Source organism: Bombus huntii, chromosome 18 (assembly GCF_024542735.1).
Source record: "Bombus huntii isolate Logan2020A chromosome 18, iyBomHunt1.1, whole genome shotgun sequence".
Taxonomy (NCBI): Eukaryota; Metazoa; Arthropoda; class Insecta; order Hymenoptera; family Apidae; genus Bombus; species Bombus huntii.
Genome location: NC_066255.1, coordinates 2,490,369 through 2,516,552, shown reverse-complemented (window position 1 = coordinate 2,516,552; position 26,184 = coordinate 2,490,369). Strand labels below are relative to the sequence as shown.

Genomic DNA, 26,184 nt, shown 5'->3' with positions numbered 1-26,184 from the left:
CCGGCTATCCTGGAAGGTGGGCACCGAGATATAATACTCGACTACCTCTACCAGCCGCGATAAGTGTCAACTGCAGCGTGCCAGATAAAAAGAACGTAGGAAAAATAAAATTTAGCTCGGTGATCCATCATGAGGCTACGGACGCCGGACGCGCAGGCTCGTTCAGGATTGGCTGACTCCTCCCAAAGACGGTCACGTGACCGGCATCGTGAACACGCCCAGTTTTGAAAAGGCAGCACCCTGACTATACCTTGATGTACGTACCGCGACTCGTTTGCCGGAGAACCAAAGGGGAGGGAGGAAGAGAGAGACAGGAAGGGAGAGAGAGACAGAGAGAGCAAGAGAGAGAGAAAGAGAAAAGGAGCCTAGGGTGAAAGAGAGAGGCGAGAACTGGACACACCAGACCCTTGTGGCTCGCAATCTCACCTGCGTGCAGCGTTCGACCGTGCCGCCTTCCGCCAGACCAGTCCACCTAGCCAGTCCACTTCAGCGACTCTCGCCGACCGGATCGACGTCTACGCGTTCGCTGTTTCTCCGCTTACTTGCGCCAGCGACGACGCAATACCGCGTGCTCTGGCGGATTCCGGCAATCTGCCTCGGGATTTCTCGCGTATTCGCGATTTTCTAGATATTTTTGTCTACTACGACCAACTTGTTGACGTTGATCAGGGTTTGAACCACGCCGAGGATGTTAAAGTAAGGGGAGGAAGCTATGATGAAGTTGACTAACGTCTGAAAGCAAGTGAAACACTGTCAGAAGGAATATCGTACGCCTGGACTGTTGGTAAAAAAAAAGTGTGTCAACCAGTGATATTTCTGTGTTATAATCACAGCAAGCTCTTGAGTTAAAGCTTTCCATTGATCATTACACAATTATCAAGCATCGTGGATACAGAAAAGTGTAGATGGAAGTCAACGTGGTAGCCGTTGGTCGAGATGTAAGCTAATCGCTGGAACGCTCCTTTCTCCGCAAATTGCTCTCTCCCTTCCTCAGTGAAAGAGTGCGCGCACCGAAGGACACGCTGGTAGCCCGGCAGCAGGTGGCCAATTGATGTATTCGCCTCCACGCCACGAGGATGATGATGATGGACATGGGCATGTACGGAACTTACGGCAAGCCTGACTCATACCCCAACTACGTGTGCACGGGTCAAGGAAATCATCATCATCAACCCGTGTCCGTCGGGGGACACGTGCCTGTGCCAGCTTCGCCGGAACTCGCTCCAGCACACTACTTCCCTCAGACTGCGGTCTCACCTTACTCGTCCTCTTCCTCGGAGAGCTTCCTGGCGTCAGAGTCAGCCACATCTTCCGGTACGCCTCCACAGGGCTTCTACTCGCCGTCGGCGGGTGTTCTGCACGAGGATGGTTCCACGACCGCGATAATCTCCTCGGAGAACGGTCTGAGTTATACTAATTTGGACTACGCTTCCTCGTCGTCATCGTACGGTCAGCAGCACCAGCACGCGAACGGCTCCCATGGATCGGTAGATCCTCACCAGAGTTACCACGTTCAGCAAGCGGCATACAGAGACGACCATCATCATCATCACCATCCCGCTTCTTCCTCGGGCAACGGTCTTCATCAAGGTCCCATGATGACCGCTGGCCACTCGAGAACGGAGCACGACCAACAGTTGCACCATCAGTCTTCTAGTCATCACCATCATCACCACCATCATCATCACGAGCCCGACTATCAGCTCGCTGGTACCACCAACTATCTACATCAGCTGCCCACCACTGAAGACTCGCTTCACTATCATTCGCAAATCCGACAAAACGACTACAGTGCACATTCCGCTGGCCACTACAAAGAGGAAAATCCGGATCCATCGTGTTATCACGTGTTGCAACAGTCGGGCCATCCTCAACACCCGCACCAACACAGTCACGGACATCATCATCAACAGCATCCCCATAGTCACCATCCTCCGCAGCAGCAACAGCCGCAACAGCCACACGTACCCACTTACAAATGGATGCAAGTGAAGAGGAACGTGCCCAAACCAGCTGGTACGTATTTTGATATTCGATGATTTGGGAGGAGGTTTGACTGGCGTGAAATTACTGGTCCGTGGGGCGATCCGGAGGCAGCTCGTTATTCAGCTTCTGTTTATCCAACGAGATGACTATTTTAAGTGTCACTAGTGGGAGAATCGTGCCTGTCCACTCTATTGATTCCTATCTCATGGAAAATTAATGGTCAATCGAGAAGACGGTCCGATAGAGTTACTTTTGAATCTTGTATCTTCCACGATGGTTTCATTCGGGTTATCGTTGATTAATGCGGATGAAAAGTAGGTTCAGGTACCTTTTCGATATTTGATGCGTTTGATCTACGTACTTCGTCGACTTTAGTCATAAAGTCGTATATGGTTTGCAAATAGAGGTTATGTTCACTTCTTTCAATTCTTTGTAAAATCCAGGAAGAAGAATTGTCGTATTTAAATTTTTGAGTGATATGGACACAATTTACGAAATCTTAAGAAGTAGACAAAATTATTTGTAATTTTAGAAAATATAGTGTCTAGAAAAAATGGCATTGTACGTACCAAGTACTTAAGTCCACATATATCAAAAATATGAGTACAAAAATGTACCGTAAAAGTGAAATATATAGAACGCTTCGTTGAAAAATCAGGATATTTGGCTGCACTTTTTGTAGCCTCTGTATATTCCTATCGTTCACATCCGACGTGTTAAAAACACGCAGCATTGGGGTTAGGTGTTAAAAAGAAAAAACAGGGAAATAGGTATTTTCCTTTCAACAGACTTCTCCATCGCTGCTTTCCACGTTACTCACCCCGAGTTCTTGGAACAACAATTTGTAACGTTTAAGTGTCGCGACACGACCCAATTGTCGCTCGTTGACGACACTTTACACAAGTTCGTGCATCTCGAATGGCCGTCGCTGGTGAAATCGTGACGCGGTCCATTCGAAGCATCGAAGTCGAGAGGTTTTTCGCCTGGGTGGTGAATTCAATTAAGATTGACGGACAACTAAAATGTGACGTACTTGTTGGCCGACGACCTAGTGCCTTTCAAACGCAAACTACACGTAACGAGATTAATAAAACGTGACACGTAATTCCGGTTCGACAGACATCATTAATCTTGCACATGCTTCTCAGCCGATCGCGATTAGCCACATTCCTGTCTTCGCGGAGCTAGCTATCATTATTATTCTTCAATTTATCATTACGATTAATTAAAAGTGAATGATTGGGTACACAGAATTTACCAAAGATCGGGTTATTCGAAAAACGTCTTTATTAAAAATTTCCATTATGAAACTGCAATAAATTATTACCTTCGTTGAATATTAAAGCAAATTACCGAGAAACATAAAAAAATCATTGATACGAGAGGTAGAAGTTCGTAGAGAAAGAGAAGAATTTTTTCAGTCAGCTGGAATATTCGCTTCTATATTTCTCATTGGTTAAATGTATTGGCAACTAAGTGATTACGGATTTCGTCATTAGGTGGTAATGGCACAATCCGTAATCACTTAGTTGCCAACCTAAAAGTAAAATCTCATTATTATTTGTTGTGGTTTCTATAAAACTTATTCGAAAGACATAGATGAAATGCTTTAAAAGTTTGTAAAAGCTATTCGGAGAAATTCATTGTCAAAAGGGACGAAAGATATTTTCAAGAGAGGATTCGTAAAGTTGCAGATGGCAGGAAATCTGATTCTAATTAGACGTTTCATAACTCTCGCTACAAACTTCCCGAACAAGCTAATATTTTTCAACTCGAAATTGTTCTTATTTCACGCAATCAAATGAATCAAATACCAGACGCTTCAACGATGATTTGCAACATCGTAAAATCAAGATGTAGATATCGATTTCTACGTGACAAATTAAGAAGCACCGCTGATAATTACCGAGCCATGGTAACTAACTGTAATTATCTCGCGTGAAAATTACAAAGATACCGAAAGGAAGCGAAGAATGTTAGGTTAGACGAAACGTCGAAGTATAACAAACACGTATATGTTTAACGTTTCTGTAGAAAGAAGACATCCACGCGGTTATTCGTGAGCCAGGTAGAAATCAAAATTCGATACAGCAAATGATAAGAGGGCTTACTGAGATAGAACGAAAATTTATCGGTATTTATACTGTCTTCGGCTGAGTTATTTAGCCGCTGTTTACGCCCGTGCGACAGTCGTAAACGAGCTTGATAAGATTATGCACACGAATGCAACGCGTAACAGAAGATACCCCAAGCTTTTACGAGAATACCGTAGCTCCACAACCATAAATCTACCACTTGCGAATCGCTCGTCGGCTATCTTTCTTCCCTGCAAACTACTCTCCATTACTTCGCCACGATAGATCTCTGATGCTTTGATTCGTGGCGTCAAGCATTTGAACAAGTTATCATCGGAGTTATGACGTTAAAACTATGTCCTAATATTGGGTTGGCAACTAAGTGATTGCGGAATTTTTCATTAGATGGTGTTGGAAAAATCTGCAATCACTTAATTACCAACCCAATAGTTGGTCAGTTTTCTGATAATTGGACCTTTTGAATTTCAACATTTTCCGATATTTCTTGGCATTTAGAGGATTTTGTATCTCAATAGCGGGAATTTTTGCAGCATCTGAAGAATCTTCAAGATCATTGACGCGCTATGTAGAAACGTTGGCATTTCGAAAATGTAAATTTAGAACACTTGGACGATTTGAAAAATGATCGTCGCGCTATGTGCGACAGTGATATCTGAAAAATCTGAAATCGAATATTCGGAATGATTGTCGTGTTACGTAACATACGATACTTGGAAGGTGTAAATTTCTTACTGAAAACTAATAAATTGTTACTTGCTTCTTGTTTGAAAATTGATTGCTACTTTGTCTTATTCCTTTACATAGAACTGTAGATAGAAAATTGTAATGGCTATTTATCATTTCCTGAATCTTTTCTCTTTTTCCTTTTACAACATAAACGATCCTACTACAGCGTGTTTATACACGGAAAAAGATATTTCGTGCATACCAAACGCGATTTATCACGCACGTTGGGTTCGATAGTGATCACGATAGATATCGAAAGGCCCTGATAAGATTCGCGTTTAAGAACGAAATTCTTGCACTCGAGTTATCTGATCATTTCGAAAGAAACGCCGCGGCGATAACAGGTATCGCGCCTGTAAAGCTTTAATTAAAAAGCGATATATTTTCGTAGCGCGTACGATCGTTTTGAGGCAAAAAGAAAAAAAAAATAATGCTAACAACCCATTGAAATGACCAAACGCTTAAAAAAAGGCAAAAAGAAAGGAAGGAAGGAAGAAAAAAAAATGAAAAATCATATAAAATGCTAATAATACAGAACTGAACGCGATAACCTAAAGATTGCACGAAAGACACGGTAATCACATTACGCAAAACGGCAATTGAATGTGACGGACGAACAATTTATCTCAGATAGATCGAGTGAAAAGTACCGAGTGGTTAAACGCCTAACGATTTGCATAAGTGCGTGTAATTATAAACGTGGAAACGAAAATAGGGGAGAAAAAAAAACACCAGGCGATTTCATCGAGCGCAGGACTCAGGTCGTGGCTAGTTCAGTTGTCAAACTGTTAAAAACTTCATGAATAAGCAACGCGCAACAACGCCTGTTATCGAGCAAAGATCAGTCGAATTCCGGCGATTTAAAGTCGATTTCCCCGCCCCATTCAACCAGCCGTATACGCAGAAAGGTATTTTCCATCAGACATTGCACCAGTTTCGTTATTACATAAACGAGAATATATAGAAGAAGGAATTTCAATTTTAACGACTAGCAGCTAATCGACCAATGAATAGGTACCAGGGAATAATCTAACGTGACTAGTTCGATTACTTGTTTTTTTTTTAGAAAACCAAGGCATAAAAGTGATTAATAACAGGTAGTTAGAGGCATTGGAATGGAATTCGAAGGAGAATTACATTATGTAGTTTTCAGATGTTAAATCGATATTCGATGATAATATCGTTCTTGTTTTCAATAATTAAGGTACTGTTTTTTTCATTCACTCGGAGATTTAAGTCAGCTGATTTGACTCTTTGTAACGATACTTAATCGCCTAATTGTTTCTTCTATCTTATTATATACTAAGTTAACCTATCAACAATTGTTATTTTGTTTTAAATAAAGGAAAGGAATAATGCAATATCTTAGAAAGAAAATTGTAACAAATAAAAGCTTCAAATAGGATATTTCTTCTTGTTGTTATCTCTTTATTCAGAGGTAGGATCACAATAGCTATTATTTTATTCTATGGATAAATCTATCATACCGTTCTGAGCCAGGAAAACCTTTATTGTACATTCTTACATGAACTAGGGATAGAAAACAAAGAACATCTTAACTATCGATTAAATCTATCGATTGTAACTAGAACTATCTTCTAGTTACTATTTCTTGTAATTAACGCATCTGCATATGGATGGCGAGCACGAACTCACGTTATCATTTTCAACACTTCTCATAGAAAGAAAACATCCCACTGACCTCACTAAAGAAATAAAATAGTCAATTCTGCACGTTTTGTTTACGACGAAACAACGAATGCGAATGGTTTGTTGAAAGAAACGAAGCATTGTTATTATATGTCGCTATCAACTGTTAGCAAGGCGCCACGGTGCTCACCCGTGACCACCAATAAGATAAACGGTCCATTGGGGAAGAATGTTGTCTTACATCATCAATTTATTATTATTTTGCCATTATATGCTTTGAATAATAAAAATATACCCGTGATATCCTCAGCGAAACATGTGATTTCGGCGTGGCAGTCAAAGTGTTAAACTACACATTTACTCAGCATCAATTTTCCCCGCTATATACATTAATATAATATTTTCTGTATCGTACCAATAATAAATACCAATGTCTAGTAACGAAATACTTTATACTCTTATAATTGAGAAATTATCTGAGAAAAAGTCCTACCTATATAAATTACTATAAATAACTACATAGATATATAAATTTTCTAATGGAATAGTTGAACTATTATACAAATTTGTATTCATTTTATAAATATGAAAAGAACATCTTCAAGAGTCATTACACTTATCAATTGAAAGGTATCTAATATTAAAAAGCCAGATTAATTAATATTTCAAACGCAACCTAGATATATACATTTTCTAATGGAATAGTTGAATTATTATACAAATTTGTATTCATTTTATAAATATGAAAAGAACATCTTTAAGAGTCATTACACTTATCAATTGAAAGGTATCTAATATTAAAAACGTAGATTAATTAATATTTCAAACGCAATTTACTCAGTTCACGAAAAAAGTCTTTCAATTATTTATTAAGCAGAAAAACGATCCTGTCAGCCATCCTTAACATCCTAAATCCGTCGTCGAGGAATTACTTTACCCTGAACGGAGACATTGCGGAAACGATTTAAAAATTGAAATCAAGGTGTCGTAAAAATACGATAAGAAGGCAGTAGGAGGCTCGAAGCGTTCCCCTCTCTGATAATTTGCTTAACAGCGAACAGGGTTGCAAGCAATCGCCGGGTTCGAGCAGCTAAGCCTAGCCCGTTGAATGGAGCTTGTCAGGATTACCAGCGTTTCGCTTAATAGCTCATTATAATCGAATTAATAACGCCGGCCGAGAAGTCACCGGGGGTGACGCTTATTACACCGGGACATGCAAACGAAACGTTGAGCCGCCCTCGCCGCGCTCACCCCTTTACCCTTCGCCGCCACGAGCTTCCGGTCCCGCGTTCCTTATCCGCGATTTCCACGCGGCAATAGAATCTAACGATCTCCGGCCGAAGGTTTTAGATTAAGGAACCGTGACTGCCATCGGCGTTATCGATACGACGTTATCCCACCTGATACCATTCGAAAAACATTGCGTATCTTTTTATCTTTTTACTTATTTTACTGAATTCTCTCCAGCGACAGGTATCTTCAAGTACATTGTGTTTTTATGTAAAGTAGCTCAGAACCTTTGTTCAGTTCCTCTTGACATTCTTTCAGTCCCAGCTTTTTTTGTGAAACGTGTGAAAGAAAAGCAGAATCCTGAAAATTGTTTCAAGATATATCATACACTTAAAAATTAGTAAATACAACGATAGTGTGAATGGTATTTAAGTGAATTTGTTACTTCCTTTGTTTATTTAAATTGTCTTATCTTTTAGTTAAAGTAAATTTCAAACAAACCTCTTGAAAATGTTGGCAGCTGCTGGTAACGATACTGAAATAAAATTCCGAGTGCAAAGGGTTAATACGCTCGATGTTGTGTATGTTCAACGTTATATTTTGACAAATTATTGTATATTATATATATTATAGTCTCACCTTGCAAGAATATTCGATATGTTACTTGGCATACTGTACAATTAATTCAACGACAAATGGATTTGTTTTTAGTGAATCCCTTTCTGGTGTATATCTGCATTACGTTGTCTTGTCTCACAATCCTGAAACATTACATAACAACCATAAGAAAAACAACAGAAGATGAAGCTTCTGAAGCTCATTGGTTTTATAACATTTTATACTTTGAATAAAAGAATTACCTACAAATGATACACGTTATTATCTAAATAAAATCTACATTAATAGAAGATCTTAAAAGGTCTTTTATGCAAATAAAAAACGATACAGAAAATTAGAAAATTATTTAATAAAACTTACTATCAATCTGCGTTCGTCGAATAAAACTTTCGTCCAACGGATGTAACGCAATTCCAGAGGAGAGGCAGCTTCTTAACCGAAATAACGAGATGGGCGGAGCAAAATGGAGGGAGATTTCGAGAGATTTTGGTTGGTGAAGTTTTTTGGTTGGCCAGCAGAGCACAATAGCTGTGCTTTTTCCCTCGATGCTTCCATAATGCGTTCCGGGGGTCCATGGAATCTCTATGGGGACGCCCGGTGTGGACCACCACCCTTCTTCATGAGAAAAGCAGGAGAAAAAGGCCAACAGAAAAGGGAGAAAGAGAGAAGAAACAAGCGTCACGGGGCTGTCAGCTCTCCCGATTTATCATACACCACTCGATTTCTTCTCTCTTGTAATCAATAGCAGGATTGGCCAACACGCTCGAGGAAAAAACGACGGAACAAATAAGCAAGCCCCTGCACGAGACAGTAGTAATTCTCTGTATTCGTGCTGGTTTTAGAAACTAACACGTTACCTCGTCATGTATGTATATGTACTCACTTTTTCCCTCCTCTAATAACAGAGAATGCTTGAATAGGTAGAATTATTCGAATTTTTCTGCAATCACTGCCTTTTATTAAAAGGAACTTGTTTGGTAACAGAATATAATTTTCTAGATAGCCACAGGTTATAAAAGCGACATAGATTCAATGGTAAAAATTTCTTTACAACTTATTTCATAGAAAGTAAGAATAGATGGAACTATTGGAGTTTCTCTAGAATTACTATTTTATACTACAGGAATCTTCTTTAACAACAGAATACATATGTATATATGATCTTTTGATAATTGCCTCATCTCACAGAATTGTTCTATTCTATAGAATGGGTTCTATTGGGTTAGCGGATTTTGTCATTAGGTGGTAATGCTTCACTTAGCAATCACTTAGTTGCCAATCCAATATATTTATTGAACATGTTGTTATTTCTGTATTTAGAGGTAGGATCGCAATAGCTATTATTTTATTCTTTGGATGAATCTATCACACCGTTCTGAGTTGAAAAACCTTTATTACACTTTCTTACATGGGCTAGGAATAAAAACAAAAGAATATCTTAAACCTATCGATTAAATCCATCGATTATATCTAGAAGTACCTTCTAGTTACTAATTATTGTAATTAACGCATCTGCATATGGATGGCGGGCGCGAACTCCGTTGTCATTTTCAACAGAAAATTTCGTTACGATTTAAGTCATAAAAAAGTAATGAAACTTTAGATATCAAAAAATCTTGGAACTATTGGAACTTCTCTCGAATCACTATTTTATACTACAAAATCTTCTCTAACAACAGAATACATATATATATATGATCTTTTAACAATTGCCTTATCTCACAGAATTGTCATGGCTTCTGTACCTATTGAAAATTTCATTACGATTTAAGTTATAGAAAAGTAATAAAACCATAGATATGAACAAATCTTGAAAAATCGAGAAAATAAGGACAAATAACTAAAGAAGAAAATTGAGATCATCTGATGTTGGAACTTTTAAAAATTAGACACAGTGATGAAATCGTATTGTAAATAAGAAATCGGACGTACCACAAAGTCTGTTACAATAAAATGAAGTCTGAATAATGCCCCGAAATATTACAAATTAGGTAATTTAGCATAAATCAGGGCTAATGCAAAAAAGTGCAGAAGCAATTGTAAGGAATCGCTGCTAGTCGAATTGGTTGCCGTGTTTTCGCCATTTCGCCAGTTTTACGGCACATTTCGCGTTACTTACGAAGAGAGTAGGCGGCCAGTTTCATTGCACGCTTTCGTTCGTCCACGAACGTCGGCCCTTTACGTTCCACCGTGTATACACACCAGCTTTCTTGTGCTGCTGCTTTACGACGTCACGTCACGTATCGAGCTAACCTTCAAATCGACTTCATCAATCGCAATGCTGCTGACGAGAGCGTGCCAGTAAAAACCTTATCTCAAGAATCGTGTCGTTTATCGAGTAAATTGAACACGTTTTGAATATATTCTAAGACAGATAAAGGAAAGACTGAATTTTTATTTTTTTCCAAAATTTGGATTGTTTTAAAATACAGATAAATCTATCTATGATTAGTTAAAAGATTTTGTGACTATGAAATTACAATATTTTGATTATTAATTCATTGTTATGTTTTAATTCGCCATTATGTTATTTTGTTAAACAATAATGAAGTGGAAATTTACTGACATGGTAAAATAGCCAGACTTAACAAGTATATGTTAAAATTCTTCATTGTTTGGAGAATCAGAATAAAATACAATACTAATAACTGGACAATGGTTTTTTATACTTGTCTATTGATTGTTATCTGCACTATGTTCAAGGATAATTCCAAAACATTGAACACGAAGCAGTTCTTCCTGAATTTCCTGCTGCTACGTTTTCCTCGTGGACTTCGTAACACACAGCTACAGTTACCATAACACTTCAAACAAGTAAGAAAACGAAAAACCTGTGATCGAGCTAGAGAAATCAGCGTCGAGCGATTTTGAAAAAGGAAAAGCTCATAGAAACAATAACAAATTCTGTAAAAAGTGGAAAGCAAAGAGAATTGCAAAAATACAAATAACACGATCGACGAACGTTTAACATCAGCGAAATCGTCTAACTTGAGAAGAAGCAGAAGAAACAAAAGTGGAAAAAGGATGTGAACGAAATAACACGGCACGGATGCAACTGACGTGTTCCTCATGCGCAAAAAGACCAAATTATCGCAAACCTAAACCGTCCGCGATCATAAGCCAGCGATTAGATTGAACAGGAAGAGGATAAGAAAAATGGAAAACGCGAGCGATATAAGTGGAGTGCAAAATAGAAAGAATGAGACGTCGTGAAGTAATGGTAAAAGGAAAATTCTTAAAGAAGAACGAGGTGTACCATTAAAACGTGTGTGAAAGTCAACTAAAACAACGAGATCAGGATATTAAAAGATCTGAAAATTGCAACAACAGAAAGCAGTTTATAAAAGTAGAAAACACGTAATTCCCAAATACTTACAATAAGGAACACATAAACAATGTTATTTGTTGCAAACTATTCTTATCACACACTGTGTATCTCACATCCTGTTTCACCCACGCTACCTTCTCCTTAACTTAATTTTCAGAGAGCAATAAATACCCAAATACTAAACTCACCATAGAAAATTCAACTCTGGATAAAATCAAGAAATAAAACCAATGAAACTGAATTGCAGTAAACAGCTGCGTAAACCATTTCCAAATACTACAATTATTCTACAAAATTCCTTCCACGAAAATATAAAATAAAACCAACTGAAGCCAAATGGAACTATTGGGTTGGCAACTAAGTGACTGCGGCTTTTGTCGATACCACCTAATGACAAAATCCGCAATCACTTAGTTGCTAACCTAATAAACTGTCTGAAAAGTTGAATAAACTATTTCTCCTCTTGTTTCACCAAACAAAAAGACTTTTAACATTTCCAGCAAAAATTTACAGCATCGTTCTTTCATTGTCAATGTTAAGAAATATTTGAACAATAGAAAAACACGATTAGATGAAAAATGAGCGCAAGAACGTGGCAGAATTAAAGAATAGCTTCTCTCTTTCTCTGTGGCCGGAAAGGCTCAAGTACTTGGTACACGAAGAGCGGAAGAAAACAGAACGAAGAAGCAAGAGGTAGGTCGGTCAGTTTGCGAGCGAAGGTAGAGTGGAGCGGCTGACCAAGCAAGCAAGGAAGCAAGCAAGCAAGCAGTCAAGCAGGCAGGGCAGCGTGTTGCGGCGCGGCTGGGGCCGTCGGCGGACGCGTGAGTGAGTGGCCGATATCTCGCGAGGGGATCAGAGGATCGTTCGCGTGTTTCCACCCGGGCTGCCACCCGCCGAACCTGGCAACCCCGGATCCCGCAAGTCCCGCAACAACCCTGGCCGGCTGCCTAAGTAACTGACTCCCCTTTGCTCCCTCGTCACTCGCCCCTTCTCTCTCTCTCCTTCTGTTTCTCTCTTGCTAGCTCGCTCGCGCCCGCGTTGCAACGCGCTGACAATCAACGACCACCCTGTCCACGTGTCTCGCGCAACGGTGATTTTCATTTCCGCGGCACTTCACCGACGATATATCGCGACGACGCGAGCGTGGCTCGAGTGCTGAAAAAACCTCGAGTTCAATGCTGCGACCATGTCGGAGTTTGGGGTTGCGAAAAGGTGTTGCTTTGAGAAGATCGAACGTGTGTGTGTGTGCGTGTGTGTGTATGTATGTATGAGGGATGGAAGTGGAGGTGGTTGATGTTGGAGTTGGAAGAAAGGAAAGAAGGTGAATGGAAGGCGAACGTGTTGGGGCTTGTAAAATTAAACTCGGTGTATAGTAGGTGTTTCTCTTTCAAAAATAATTACATTGCTTTGGATTTATGAGTTTGGTTTACGAATCACGTTGGTGATAAGAAAAAAGGAAATTAATAAGATTCAAAGGCTACTACCATGCTATTATATTTTAATGGCTTCCTACATTTAAATGGTTGAGGTTAACTACAGAGAGATTATATCGGATAAGTAGCAAAATCTTGTAGTAATTCGTTGTAATGATACGTCTTTCTACGCTGCGTTATCTGTTAATGAATTTTTAGTTGCAAGAAGAACAGATCACAACTCCTATAATCTCGTTTTATTCTTCCAAATTTAAAATCGTCTGGAAATTTATCAGTTCCATGGCAAAGCCCTCCATTAAAGTTCTTTAAAGAACGAAGACTTCTTTATGCCTTAAATATCTCCATTAATTTTGATAACGATCATTTTGGTTTTTAGAAATTGAAAATGACCCTTATAGAAATCAGTATATCTTTAAATCAGACTTTGTACATCGAACTTTTAACATTTTACCGACCGCTAGTGATTCAACAGCATACGCACGTCCGACCGGCATCTCAGGCGCAGATTCTCCCTAGCGCCGGCTCTGTTTCGGTTTGAACTCTCCAATACCATTCTTTTTGTTCATCGCGAACGGTACGTTTTTCAAATTGATATAAAACTGTGGCAGCTTACAAAGCAACGCAACTGACGCAACTAAGCAAGGTACCTTAGTCCTAAATAACAAATTACTGCTCAAATAATGAGAAAGATTGTCGGCGATAAAAAGCCGACTAATAGATTATCGGTCGGTGAGCGTCAGAGACAAAACCCCGATTAATAGGCTATCGGTCGGTAGACATCGGTGACAAGAACCGATTAATCGACTATCGGTCGGTAAAGTGTTAAAAGAATCAGATGTGATGTAATTTAGATCAAAGAAAGTTTAAAGACCTAACCTTACATGTTAAATACAGATATTTGTAATCAATTAATTTATCCATAAATACATAGAAGTGATTTCACGAGGATTAAATTTAAGAATCAAATGGAACTTTTATTTAGCTAGGATTGCGGTTAGATTAAAGTTATCTTAAAACGATCGGATAAGTGAAACTTACATTTCACCGTGCGACGATAAGCAGCATCATAAATCGATTGGAGAGGAGCAAGAAAGTCTAGGCAACAAGGCCAATAAAAAAGTTAATCTTAATACGCGAAATCGACTGACCTCGAGGCCATAAATAAAGCTGACTGCACGCAATCGTTCGGCACTATGGATCATGCCAAGAAATTCAGATTTCGGCCTTAACTAAAAAGCAAACACTTCTTACCAAAAAAGAGAAAGGCAAAAACGGAATTCATTACCATGCTCAGACTTTGCTCGTTGAGTACGTACATATGCTATTAACCTTATTCCAATGGTTTAGCTAGATTTTTTATTTTTACAAAGTAAGGTAATTGTTTATTCAGATCATTGATAGTACACAGTCGATTTTATATAATTGGCCAAGTAGTTTCGATCGAAATCTCGTTTGCAAAAGCCCACCGTTTATAGTGACTCAGGACATTGGTTATCGCGATGCTGAAATCAAAGTAGCCATCGTGACACCCGATGACAAGGGGTCGAACAGAAGGAAATTGTGTCAGTAAAATTGTTTTGTTGCTTCTTATATACATCGACAAGATCCAATCGATACATATTCTGTATAACAATTTTCGAAAAAACGATTTATCTATTAGCTAATTACAGATCAGAAATTAGTTTCTATACTGTACAAGTTCATGTAACGATGCTTAGAAAGCTCGTAGAAAACCTTTGTTCCTACCGAACCTTAAGAATTCTCTAAATTCCAAACGTTCTTATATTTAATCCTAATTGTGTTATTAAGTATTCAATGAAAAAGACATGACTGCCTTCGCTACGGAAGTCATCAAAAATTGAAGAAAACAGAAAGTTAATACACCAACCATCTGTTATCTATGATCTAGAGTAACGTGCGTTATCGTTCAGTCGGTACAATCGTGAGAAAATATTTGCTCGGACAGATGCAAAGACAGTACGCGTGCAATAGTTACATTCGTTTGTACGTACGTATGTAAGTAGATCCATTCTTTTGCAAGCTCTCATAACAGCACGTGATACAGATAAATGGCGAGATCGGATTTCCTGTTCATTCGTATTCTTTATTTAAATGGTCGGTTTATTAGAAGGATGATACAATTAAAAAGTAATATAATAATATTTAATAATAGTAATAAATAATATAAATTTTGAGATACCTGCGAACAATATGTTGTTAAAGATCCTCGGTATTCAAAGAATATTAACCCTTTACACTGCTATGTCGAGTGTGACTCGACATCAGTTTTTATCTCAGCAGCTCCCTTGTCGATCCAAATTAATAGATTGTAACCTGGAAATTGTTTCAAGATATATCATACACTTAAAAATTACAAAATACAACAATAGTGTGAATAAAACTATATTTAAGTGAATTTCTTTCTTCCTTTATTTATTTAAATTGTCTTATTCATTAGTTAAAGTAAATTTCAAATAAAACACTTAAAAGCGTTGGCAGCTGCTGGTAACGAAACTGAAATAAAATTCCGAGTGCAAAGGGTTAAGGAAATTCACTGATTGTTAAATTCACTGTTTGTGAAATTCCGGAAGCGAGTGATTCCTTTCTCTATTTAATCAATATCTCGAATGTTGATAGAATCCATAACGTGCCATGTTATGGCTATCAAATACGACGAACAATATATTATAAATACATTCAATCGCACGCGCATAAATTTTTATCCGCAGCAAATATGTGAGCTCGTATTTCCCCTTTCAATTCAGTGTACAATAGAACTCCATTTATTGGAACGATTACGCGATTAATTGAGAAATATTTGGTCAATTAAAAAATAATATTGGATTAGCAACTAACCTAACATTACCACCTAATGACAAACTCCGCAATCACTTAGTTGCCAACCCAATAAGATGTTGTATTCTTCGATTACTTTCATCATACGAAATAAACGATTTGCTAGAAACAAAAAACAGCTGTTGTCGAATTTGCTGATCTTCGCTAACGCGTAATAACGCAACATAGTGGAATCAATAGTATAAAAAATCATCTGTGTCGTGACTTATTATATTATTGAGTAAGAATTATCTATTGGGTTGGCAGCTAGTTAGTTTAGTTAGTTATTTGCCAGCCCAATAGATAGCGGAGAAAGCTGGTAAACTCCTATTACATGAATATATATGCATATATATTCATATGCATTGTCATTGTTATATCCATTGTCTCTCGACGAGTTCAGGTGTTCAGATACGCTCGCCATAAAAAGTATTTACGCGCCATTATATCTATTACAGCATTTTGGTACTAATTCTATACATATATAGTCAATTTTGCATCATTTAATAATATTATAGTACACTACAAAAATTTGATACCATAAAAATGAAACGTAGAACTTGATGAAAAATACACTTCGCTGAAGAGGAAGACATACGAATATGTTCTTTAAACTAACAGGAATTTGATGTTTTGGCCAGTGAAATAAAATGTTGCCGTAGAAATGCATATGGAATCGTGACGCGACAAAACTCGTGCACATCAAATCCTGGAGCGATTCTTGAGGAACGTTTGGCGAACGAGCGTTGTAACAAAGCACGCGCACAAACGTAAAACACGATCGCGCTATTGACGTCGTTCAAGCAACAATAACGACTTTACGAGGCTCGTTAAACGTCTCGATATCCCTTATTGCCGTTCAACGAGCTTCGTTACAACCGACGAACGAACAATTCGCGTTTCGCGAAAGGCTTCTGCGCAGCAGACTCGATATTTATTGGTAAAACGCGACATAACTCCGCAAATTGCTTTTGAAACTTCGGAAAAAATGAACGATGACATTTTACAACGTCCATTATGGACCGAGATAAGGCGGTGAGTATAAACGCGGAATATTTAAAGGTAATAAATTAAACAAGTTATTACGGAATGTCAAACAGCAACAAGATGTTCCGAGGATGTATACCGGTTGATGGCTACTATATGCTACTTGTTCCATAATAACACGTTCTAATGGCTTTATTTTTGTTATAAATATTGAAAGAGATTGTTTCCTAAGTTTATGTTTAACGACCAACCTTGGAAAATTACTCGAGGTCCGTGCAGGCTTCAAGCTTGGTCTTTGTAAAGAAACATTCAATTATACGGGGATATGAGTGGAATGTTTGCTTAAAAGAAGTTAGGATGGCGTTGTAGCATGTAATCGGATGTGGAAATCAGATAGTTTCAAATACAGCTGGATCCTGACGAGTGGATCCTTTTTTTTTTTTCTTTTTTTGACCTACGGCCTACCCTGTTCGGATTTCTAGAAACGCAAGCAATACTATCGTAATAAGAAAATGATTAAAATACTCGAATTAATGACTGCGAAATGACTAGACCAATTTTAATGTTATCGGTACAGTTGGAATATTGAAACACGCTATTACAGCAAAACAGTCAAATTGCCACGATTAATCTTCTAAGAATTCTAATAATTTATTTCAATGATTATCAACTTTTACTATGGTCAGGTGCAAATTTATTTAATTTCCAATAAGCAATATAATTTCCAAATAAATAATATTCTTAACAAATAATATATAATGGAAACTAAAAATCGATATGAAGTTAATGAATCGCCGATCACCAAGCACAGCCGATCAAAATTTTATCCTCGATTTACAGTGAAATTTTCTCGAAAACAGAAGAAAACCATTGCTCGACAACGAAGAAAATCCGAAGAGGAAGGAAACTGGTGCCCTTATCCAGGTCCATCTTTCCGGTAACATAATACCCTATGGCTGCTCGCACGCACACATTTCATCCCCTCTAGTTCCTTTCTACGTCATCTGCGCCCTGCCCCCCTAGCTTTTAGCCTTTGAATAATATTTGAATTGCGTAATGCTCGTCTAACAGGGGCACGTTCCCTACCACAAGGCCAAATGATCCCGTATAATCAACGGATTAACGTCTTACGATTTTATCGGCACCATTAAAGAAGCTTGTTCGGTGTACCAAATCGTCGTACATATTATCCTGGAATTTATTAAATTTAATTAGGAGAATAGCACAAATTAGAAACAATCAGAATGCAGTGAAAATAGATAAAAATTGATTGCCATTAATCGACTTTCTTTTTAGTAACCACAACAAGAAATAATATTTTCTAACCTCCTTTCATCCTTTCCCTCGATTGTATATTTATTGTACATAATTTAATATTAGAAGGTTACATAATTTAATATTAGGTTAGAAGAAAATTTTCTTGAATTTTGTATCTGAAGAATTGAAGACTATCGTGACTAGAGTTCCTGCGTTAAATTTATTGTGTAGGTATCACAGAATACGATACTTTGTGCTATTATAGGTGGCATAATTATTTAGCAATTGATAAATTATAACGATGAAAACCGAATGGCTACATATTACATAGCAATATTTTCCCTATCGACGCGCAGGATCGCAATTCTACGATTAATAAACGCATCCTCGAAGAACCGGATCGAGAGTAGGAACTCTAAACCAGATTGATCTTAATGTTTTCGCAGAGACTCGATCTCAATTCGTTTTACCTCTCCTGTTTTATTTTCGATTCGATCTTCTCCTTTTTCCCCTGCTTTCAGAACGAATTATCAACGTACATATAATGAAACGAACCGATTAAAGCTTGTAATTAACACATTCACTACACATGACCAGTCGACACGTACTTTCAAGATATGTGTATGATACCAACTTAGATGCGTGATACAAACCGAATGTCCATTTCTATCAGATATACAATAACGCACATATTTTCGTAGCACTTGAATAATCGATGAATATTTAACTTTAAAACATGTACAATTTACCAACAATATTTGAACACTCGCCGTAAGAAACTAAACCTTTTGTGCAACCAATACAATCATAATAGTCATATCTTTACTAGTGATATTTCAAAATGTCTCGTGTAACATGTATAATATAATACATTATGTATATATAATAATACTTCCACGTGAACCACTGTATACATAGTGTGATAGATGTAATAGATATAATGGACGTAATAGATGTTCGAATGATTACAATTTATGTACATATAAAGATTAACTGCATAGATACAGGTGTGGCGCAGAACTATTTGTTAACAAGGCAATTTATATGTAACAAAAATCTGATTCACAATGAACGGGTGAAAACCATGCAACATCTCGATTCTGTAAAAACTTCATTTAATTCCTACCTCCTTACTCTATACATTCCTCCACCGACCTCAAAAAAATCTAATATTGGATTGGCAACTAAGTGGTTGCGGATTTTGTCATTAGATGACATTGACAAAATCCGCAATTACTTAGTTGCGAACCCAATAAATTGCAAACAACAATCGAACGACTCCTTAATCTTTTTGAACAGTTCTTGGATAGTTTTGAGTAGTAATAGACCTGGAAACACCTAGTCAGAACAATGTTTCTACTCACGAATAACCGGGGAGGTCGGAGGAGAGGCTAAATAACTGGAATTACGGTTGCATAGACGGTACAAAGATCGTTCACGTGAACGATATTCGGCCAGTGTTTCCTGCACTGTTCCATTTGCTTTTATCCACTGGCATTATCCAACCTTCCCTGCCCGCCCCTCGCACTCTCTCTAATTTCCTCGCCCTCTCGTCGGGTCGCTCGTTTTCACTCGCAGGCGCCACGTAAAATAATAATATTAAGCCAGGTGAGATTTAATCGGGGGCCTTTGAACGAAGCCTGACTGGCATGCATGCTTCGAAACCGCGGCCACGCTGCTGTTTCCCTGTGTTTTACCTCGTGTATACGTGTTTCGCATGTGTGACGATAGGCTCGCGCGAGCGTGCGAGAATTACATTCATGTTCGAGCTTAAGTGCACTTGGTCGACTGACGTTGCGCCACTCGAGGGATATAATAATTCGTCGTTCTTCTACTAGCAACTTTCGCTGGGAACCATGACCACGCCGAACATTATTGACGAGAGAAATTTTAATTTGAAAGAAATTTTATCATGAGGAAATTTTACGCGAAACGTATTTCATTTAAAGTAAACTCTATGGAAGTGAGATTTGGGGGAACTCTATCGAAGCAGAGATGGATAATTGTAAGGCATTTTGTGATCGAGGAGTATGGACTGCAATCTCTGAAGAATTTTCTGCGATCTCACTGAAACATATATGATATATACATACGAGTAGAATAGGTAATCTTATGATTTTTCTAGTAATTTATATTTAATAATACTTTACCTGAAAAATGGAAACTAAAGCCAAGATTTGTAACAGATATAGAATTTTGCTTTATTCAATTGGACACGTGATCTATGTTATGAATGTGACTATAAGAGAGTTAACAGAAAGTTAAGAAGTGAAGAAAACTCCTGAAAATAATTTATGGTTCCCTTGGGCTATGGCCAATTGTAATCCTTAACCCATGCCAATTTGTCTATTCTTTAGCCTGTGCTGTCCCTTGTGCCTTGTTCTCTTCTCATTTGCACCTCAGCAATATAATTTTAAGTTAATCTTAGCATTATTTAAAAACTACCTGAGAGTCTAATTAATTCGAACGATCATTACAAAACATCCTCTCGTACATCGCATAAATTACACCAATGTATACTAATATCGACAATAGTCCAATTCCTTACACACAATGTTTAGAATTTCTTTGCAAGAGCAAATCTGCATTCCCGATCTTCCAACCGTAATAACTATTTCGCCCGTCTGAAAATTAACAAAAGCATTCCTTCGTTAAAATAATGTTATCGGATGAAAACGCGGCAAAGAAGTATTATGAATATTACTTGAGGAGGTAACACGATCTAATAATTGTACTACTAAACAATTTTAATCGATACTAATATTAATGTTCGTCGCAGAGTAAGTAGCAGTTGGCAGGATATCACGCTAACGCTTAATCGAAAGTGATTCCTTCATTCCACCTGAGCGAGCGTTTCTCGGGGATTTGCCTTTTCGAGAAATGAAATCAGACGTGGCTACCGACTGCCATTGCAAAGCCGACTGGTACACGATACACTGTAAGCAAGAATTTTATCGATTGAACGATGGTCAAACAGTAATACGGATTACCAAGAATTCTTGCATCTAGTTGACAAAGTAACTCCTTGCTGGAAGATCCACCTTTTCTGTTAAAAGTGACGCGAAGAGACTTCTGTTTTATACAGGGTGTTTCTACAATCTTAGATGCGATTAGAAAAGTGGTGATTCCTCATTCAAAAAGTTAAAATTAGTAAACGTATACGTGATGAATTTTCAAAGTTATCTTCCTCGAAAAGAAAGCTTCGTATGTAGAAATTTTATTTCATACTCTTCATTCATACCTTCGCGAAGAATTACACTGTTCTCTGTTGTACTACGATTGCAGAGATGCCTCGTATTTTGTATGACTATGTACATTTTATTTTATTGGTTCGAAATGTGTTCAAACCAGTGTGTACAATGAAAACGAAGCTTTATATATAAAAGTCTTTTCAATTTATAATTTCACAAAGAATTAACCTCTTCTCTGTTGTACGACGAGTAGAGAAAACTATCAACAAGTGCCCGAACTGTCTACAAAAATAAGAGATACTACAATTGAAGGGATACGTATTTTCTATAAATATATCATCTTTTTCTATTGATTCAAAAAGTATGTGAACTGCAATGTTTACGATACGATTGTCACCTATCTACACCATTCTGTATCCACATTCTTATGAGATAGTAATATACAAACCCCAGGCAACGCAAGAAACGCATAATTCCATTGCCACGAACATTTCATGTTCTATAAAAATATAATTTTAAAAGATCCAAGAAAAGCTTGGATGCAGCACTAATGATCACTGATGTATAGAGACGTTCGCCGGCCTGGCTAGGAGAAAATCAGCGGCAGCGCACGCTCTGTCCTTCCGTTAAGGTGCTAAATTGATGAATGAGTGGCGAAAACGGAAAACATTCCATTGTTCCACGCCGGCTCGTGGACTAATAGAACTTGTCCAACTCGATTATTCAGCTTGAAGATGCGTGAGCTTAATGGCCGCCGGCTAAGTTCCGAGCGCGATGTTTAAGTGACTGATGTTATCAGATTATTTGAAAAATCTGTGAAATAAAATCCGTACAAAATAAGTTGATTTTCGTTTGAGTTAGATTTAATATACGTTTGAGTCACAATTAAATACTTCTAATATTCGGTAAAATATAAAAAGGTGATAAGGGGAATGGAGCAATACAGGCAAACACGGGTGAAAAAGAAGATGTGACTCTAAGGCGGTGGCTTGACAGTTTCGTCCGCCCTCTGCCATTAAGTAAATTGACTTCCACATACCGGTAGGCTAAATAACAATCTAATTTCCATAATGCGTAAGTGACGCCACCTTTTTTCATCAGAACGCATTTCTCCCTAGTTAGAATAAGTTTGGTTGCATTGCTTTATATCCAAAAATTCCCTGCTAATGAACACGCGTGTAAACAATTTGGAACTTCGTATCGAGTTTCCGAGTGAGCTTCATTGACGGTGTGTTACGATTCGATTGATATAAAAAATTGTACTCCGTAAAATTATTATCGAAATTGTTAGACGAAATTATGTGAAACATGGTTCGTGTGGCTATATTATGTTTGTTTCGTTTGCCTGTCAGTCCAACACGACAGCTGACTATAGGCACTCGTCAACATAACTTGATTCGAGATCGTAATTACGAAACTTAATTTCTGTCTGTGGTCATATACATATTGTCAGACAGCTCGATACGATTATTATTTTTGAAGTAAAATATTTGAACGATCTCGTGATTACATACACGTATAGGGAAAGGTGGTTAACATGATCCAAGTCGAGTATGCTTTTAGAGTGACCACCAATCGGTTGATAAATACGGGCTAAATAAAATGACGTAATAACTTACCCTTGACATTCGACAACAGCTGATGCAATTTGATCCAGATTTAGGGCTTAACCCTATCGGTCTTCGGTAAAGGGTGGACAGGTTCGCTCCTTAGAACACTGACCAGCTGTGTTGGGCAACAAACGGCTGTCGCTCGATGGACCAGAGTTAAGCTTAATTCGGTATATATTACTTTTAACCTCTTCCGTTAACGCATCGGTCACGTACGAAGGGCATTGACATCTATAATTAAGATGGAAAGGAATTTGAGTCACAACATGTGCCCTTCTGAATCACACAAATATTGATAATAAATCTTAATGACTAGAATCTCGTAATTGTAATTGATATATAAAATTACACAGATGTTTTACTTTTCTAAAGCTTTACGTCAAAATAGTTCTTTCGCATTGTTACTGCTAGTGCTAACATTTTTATGAATAGTAAATATAAAGCAAAGAATTTCAATATATATAAACGCGCTTGTAAATTTTATACAAAAAGTTCCTAAATAAAAAGAAAGATCAAAATTTGTTGCAGCAGCAAAGACAAATCTAAATGTGGGAGAATATGGCGGTAGCACAGTTGGAGGTGGAAACGGATCCCCGTACGCAACTACGACGAGCGGTCCTGTGAACTGTCTTACCGGCGGACCTATGGCCGGTATTGCAGGTAGCTTCAACAATACCGGCCGAACCAACTTCACGAACAAACAACTAACAGAGCTCGAAAAAGAATTTCACTTCAACAAGTACCTGACCAGAGCAAGGCGTATTGAAATCGCATCAGCGTTACAGTTAAACGAAACGCAAGTAAAAATTTGGTTCCAAAACAGAAGAATGAAGCAGAAGAAGAGAATGAAAGAAGGTTTAATACCGGTTGATAATACAACTGTGACACCACTCAGTGGCGCCAGGAGTTCGAGTAATTCACCAACTAGTTCCTCGAGTCATGAAACTAGTGGTCTCGGATTATCTAGTTTTACGAACGATAATAGTCGGGAATCCCCACCCTCGTCTTCGAAAGATTGACGCGTTCCTTACTGCAGCAACGAACGTATCTATGGCCTACGACTTAACGATGATTGGTGAAAATTGAAAAAAAAGCGTTATTTTAAATCATGTGATTTGAATTTACATGAATTTCCTTGCTGCAGCAGCAACAATATCTATAATAGTATTTCCAATTTTAATAGAACGGAATTATTGTAACGATAATTATTGTAACTCTTTCGACGATTTTGAAAATTATCAAAATTAACCGAATATAGTATAGAAATTGAACGATGTATGTACCAATTAAGCGAACTATTTATTTTCGTTTGAGTTATATATGCCGTAAAGGCAATACGAACAGAATTCCTGAAAAGTTACCATATACCTCAGTTTGTGTAAATGGTATAATGATATTTATATATAATTATAAATACCAATGATTGATCACAGCATATTATGTAAAAACAATTGTGAAAATATTCTCAGATGCTAATTGATTACATCTAGAGACCAACTTTCTTTTTGGTGAGGACAATTATTGTTTGATGTTATCATCTTTACTATATGGTAATATTATTTTAATTACTTTTTTACTCGTCTTTTCTCATTTTGTTTATTGCGAGACATTCCAACATTGATAAATTTACATACCAATGAATATTGTTAACTATTCAATACAGTTGTATAAATTTTACATTCTCAAAGAAATTATTAGATACTGATAAAGATAATAAAAATGATCTTCATAAATGTAACAGTGTACTAGTAGATTATAAACATTCTATAATGATAGCATGATAACAGTAGTTGTGCTCCCAATTTGAATATCTTCTGTATGTATATGTACATATAATCTAATGCAAATCTTGTGTGAGCAGCAATGTACGTCATTATACAGTAAAACATTACCAGAGTATTAAAAAAATACAAGAAGAAGATCATTGCACAGACGCTATAGCTAATAATTGAAATGTATAAATAAGAAATTACACTGTATGATGAATTTATTTTAAAATGATTGCAAGATTTGCATTGATTCTATTTAACTTAATTTGATCACTTAAAAGTTAACAAATTAATGTAATCGTATAGTTATATAGATTATATTGTGATCTAATAAGAAATTCTGTACCTAAATGAATTTGGATATAATAAATTGTGATTATTCTGTAGTATTACTTAGAATTCTGTAGAGAGAATAAAATATTAATACACTACGAAAGAAAACTTATAAAATCCACTGAAACTCCGAAATAAAATGATTTACCTAATTATAACTTCGTATTTTACGACTTATTCTCTGTCAGGAACCAAATTAAAGTTTTTAGCACGCACTATATTTTCTTAACGATTCCTCCATGCACGGTTACCTTTTTTCCATATTTTCAACAAATTTAAAACATTATCTGACCAATTTTATGAACGCATATACTGAATTCAAAATACTCACAGACAGTATACAATAGCCAGCATTTACTCACACGTCAAGTTGGTAACATTGAAACCCATTATGAAAACCTTCATACATTTCTACATTCATACATTCATACATAACCTTCAAACATTAAGTTACAGGTTATTAGTTACATAGAATGAATTTTTAAAATTATGTGAACTTGATACTTTAGCGTATCTTGTTACTATAAATTTTGCATTTTATTATTGATTTCGTTAAAAATAAAAATAATTAAATAACACTACCAAAAATGGCAACTATCGATGATTTTAGCAATATAAAAATAAGTACCAGCGATTTACTCGTTTTTCAAAGAGAATTAATACAAGAAAAAGAACTTCTTCAAAATATATTAACAAAAATTGATGATCAAATAAGTAGTCTGCAGGTAAATATAATATTTACAATCCCTTTTTTATCTGTTTTAATATTGAAAAACATTTCATATGACAAGATGTTTAGGTGGAGCAACTTCATTTATTGGGATTAGTGAACAAATCATTAAAAGGTACAAAAACCAAGTCTCCTTCACAAAGTATCAAATATCAGTCAACAAATGATAATCAACAAGATTCTACAAGCAAATCGTTAGACTTGGCTGTTCCCTCAACTTCCAGGTATTACGAGGAAGAAATGGAAGATGAAGATGATTAGAATAAGATTTTAACTTAAGAAGACTATGTTACGTTAAACTATAATGATAATTTAATCTAAAAATAAATTCAAATAATGAAAATAAATAGTAAATCAATTTATTTTATAAATATGTTTTTCATTAATAAATTTCTACTATATTTA

General features: G+C 37.0%; 2 protein-coding genes and 1 long non-coding RNA gene across 5 annotated transcripts; 2 read left to right on the top strand and 1 right to left on the bottom strand.

Moving 5' to 3' along the window:
* The first annotated feature begins 357 nt into the window (after positions 1 to 357).
* LOC126875317 (homeobox protein Hox-B1a-like) lies at positions 358 to 25,715 on the top strand. 2 transcript variants are annotated; one of them, XM_050638174.1, is made up of 2 exons: positions 358 to 2,016; positions 23,476 to 25,715. In XM_050638174.1, exons 1-2 carry the CDS (start codon positions 1,077 to 1,079, stop codon positions 23,964 to 23,966), a joined length of 1,431 nt encoding a protein of 476 aa, XP_050494131.1. In that variant the 5' UTR covers positions 358 to 1,076; the 3' UTR covers positions 23,967 to 25,715. The 2 variants fall into 2 exon arrangements, with proteins under 2 accessions (XP_050494131.1, XP_050494132.1); XM_050638175.1 differs by having other exon boundaries at positions 360 to 2,016; positions 23,479 to 25,715.
* On the bottom strand, positions 6,495 to 11,750 carry LOC126875357 (uncharacterized). 2 transcript variants are annotated; one of them, XR_007693363.1, is made up of 5 exons: positions 9,190 to 11,750; positions 8,667 to 9,104; positions 8,328 to 8,449; positions 8,190 to 8,223; positions 6,495 to 8,048 (listed from the first exon to the last, which is right to left on the bottom strand). It is a non-coding gene; the product is annotated as an uncharacterized LOC126875357 (long non-coding RNA). The 2 variants fall into 2 exon arrangements; XR_007693362.1 differs by having other exon boundaries at positions 8,667 to 11,750.
* LOC126875344 (uncharacterized) lies at positions 25,632 to 26,184 on the top strand. Its single transcript, XM_050638242.1, has 2 exons — positions 25,632 to 25,774; positions 25,849 to 26,184. Exons 1-2 carry the CDS (start codon positions 25,637 to 25,639, stop codon positions 26,038 to 26,040), a joined length of 330 nt encoding a protein of 109 aa, XP_050494199.1. The 5' UTR covers positions 25,632 to 25,636; the 3' UTR covers positions 26,041 to 26,184.

Coding starts and splice junctions, on each gene's coding strand:
- LOC126875317 (XM_050638174.1), top strand. CDS start 1,077: ATGATGATGATGGACATGGGCATGTACGGAACTTACGGCAAGCCTGAC. Junction 2,017..23,475: donor GAACGTGCCCAAACCAGCTG/GTACGTATTTTG, acceptor AATTTGTTGCAG/CAGCAAAGACAAATCTAAAT.
- LOC126875344 (XM_050638242.1), top strand. CDS start 25,637: ATGGCAACTATCGATGATTTTAGCAATATAAAAATAAGTACCAGCGAT. Junction 25,775..25,848: donor ATCAAATAAGTAGTCTGCAG/GTAAATATAATA, acceptor CAAGATGTTTAG/GTGGAGCAACTTCATTTATT.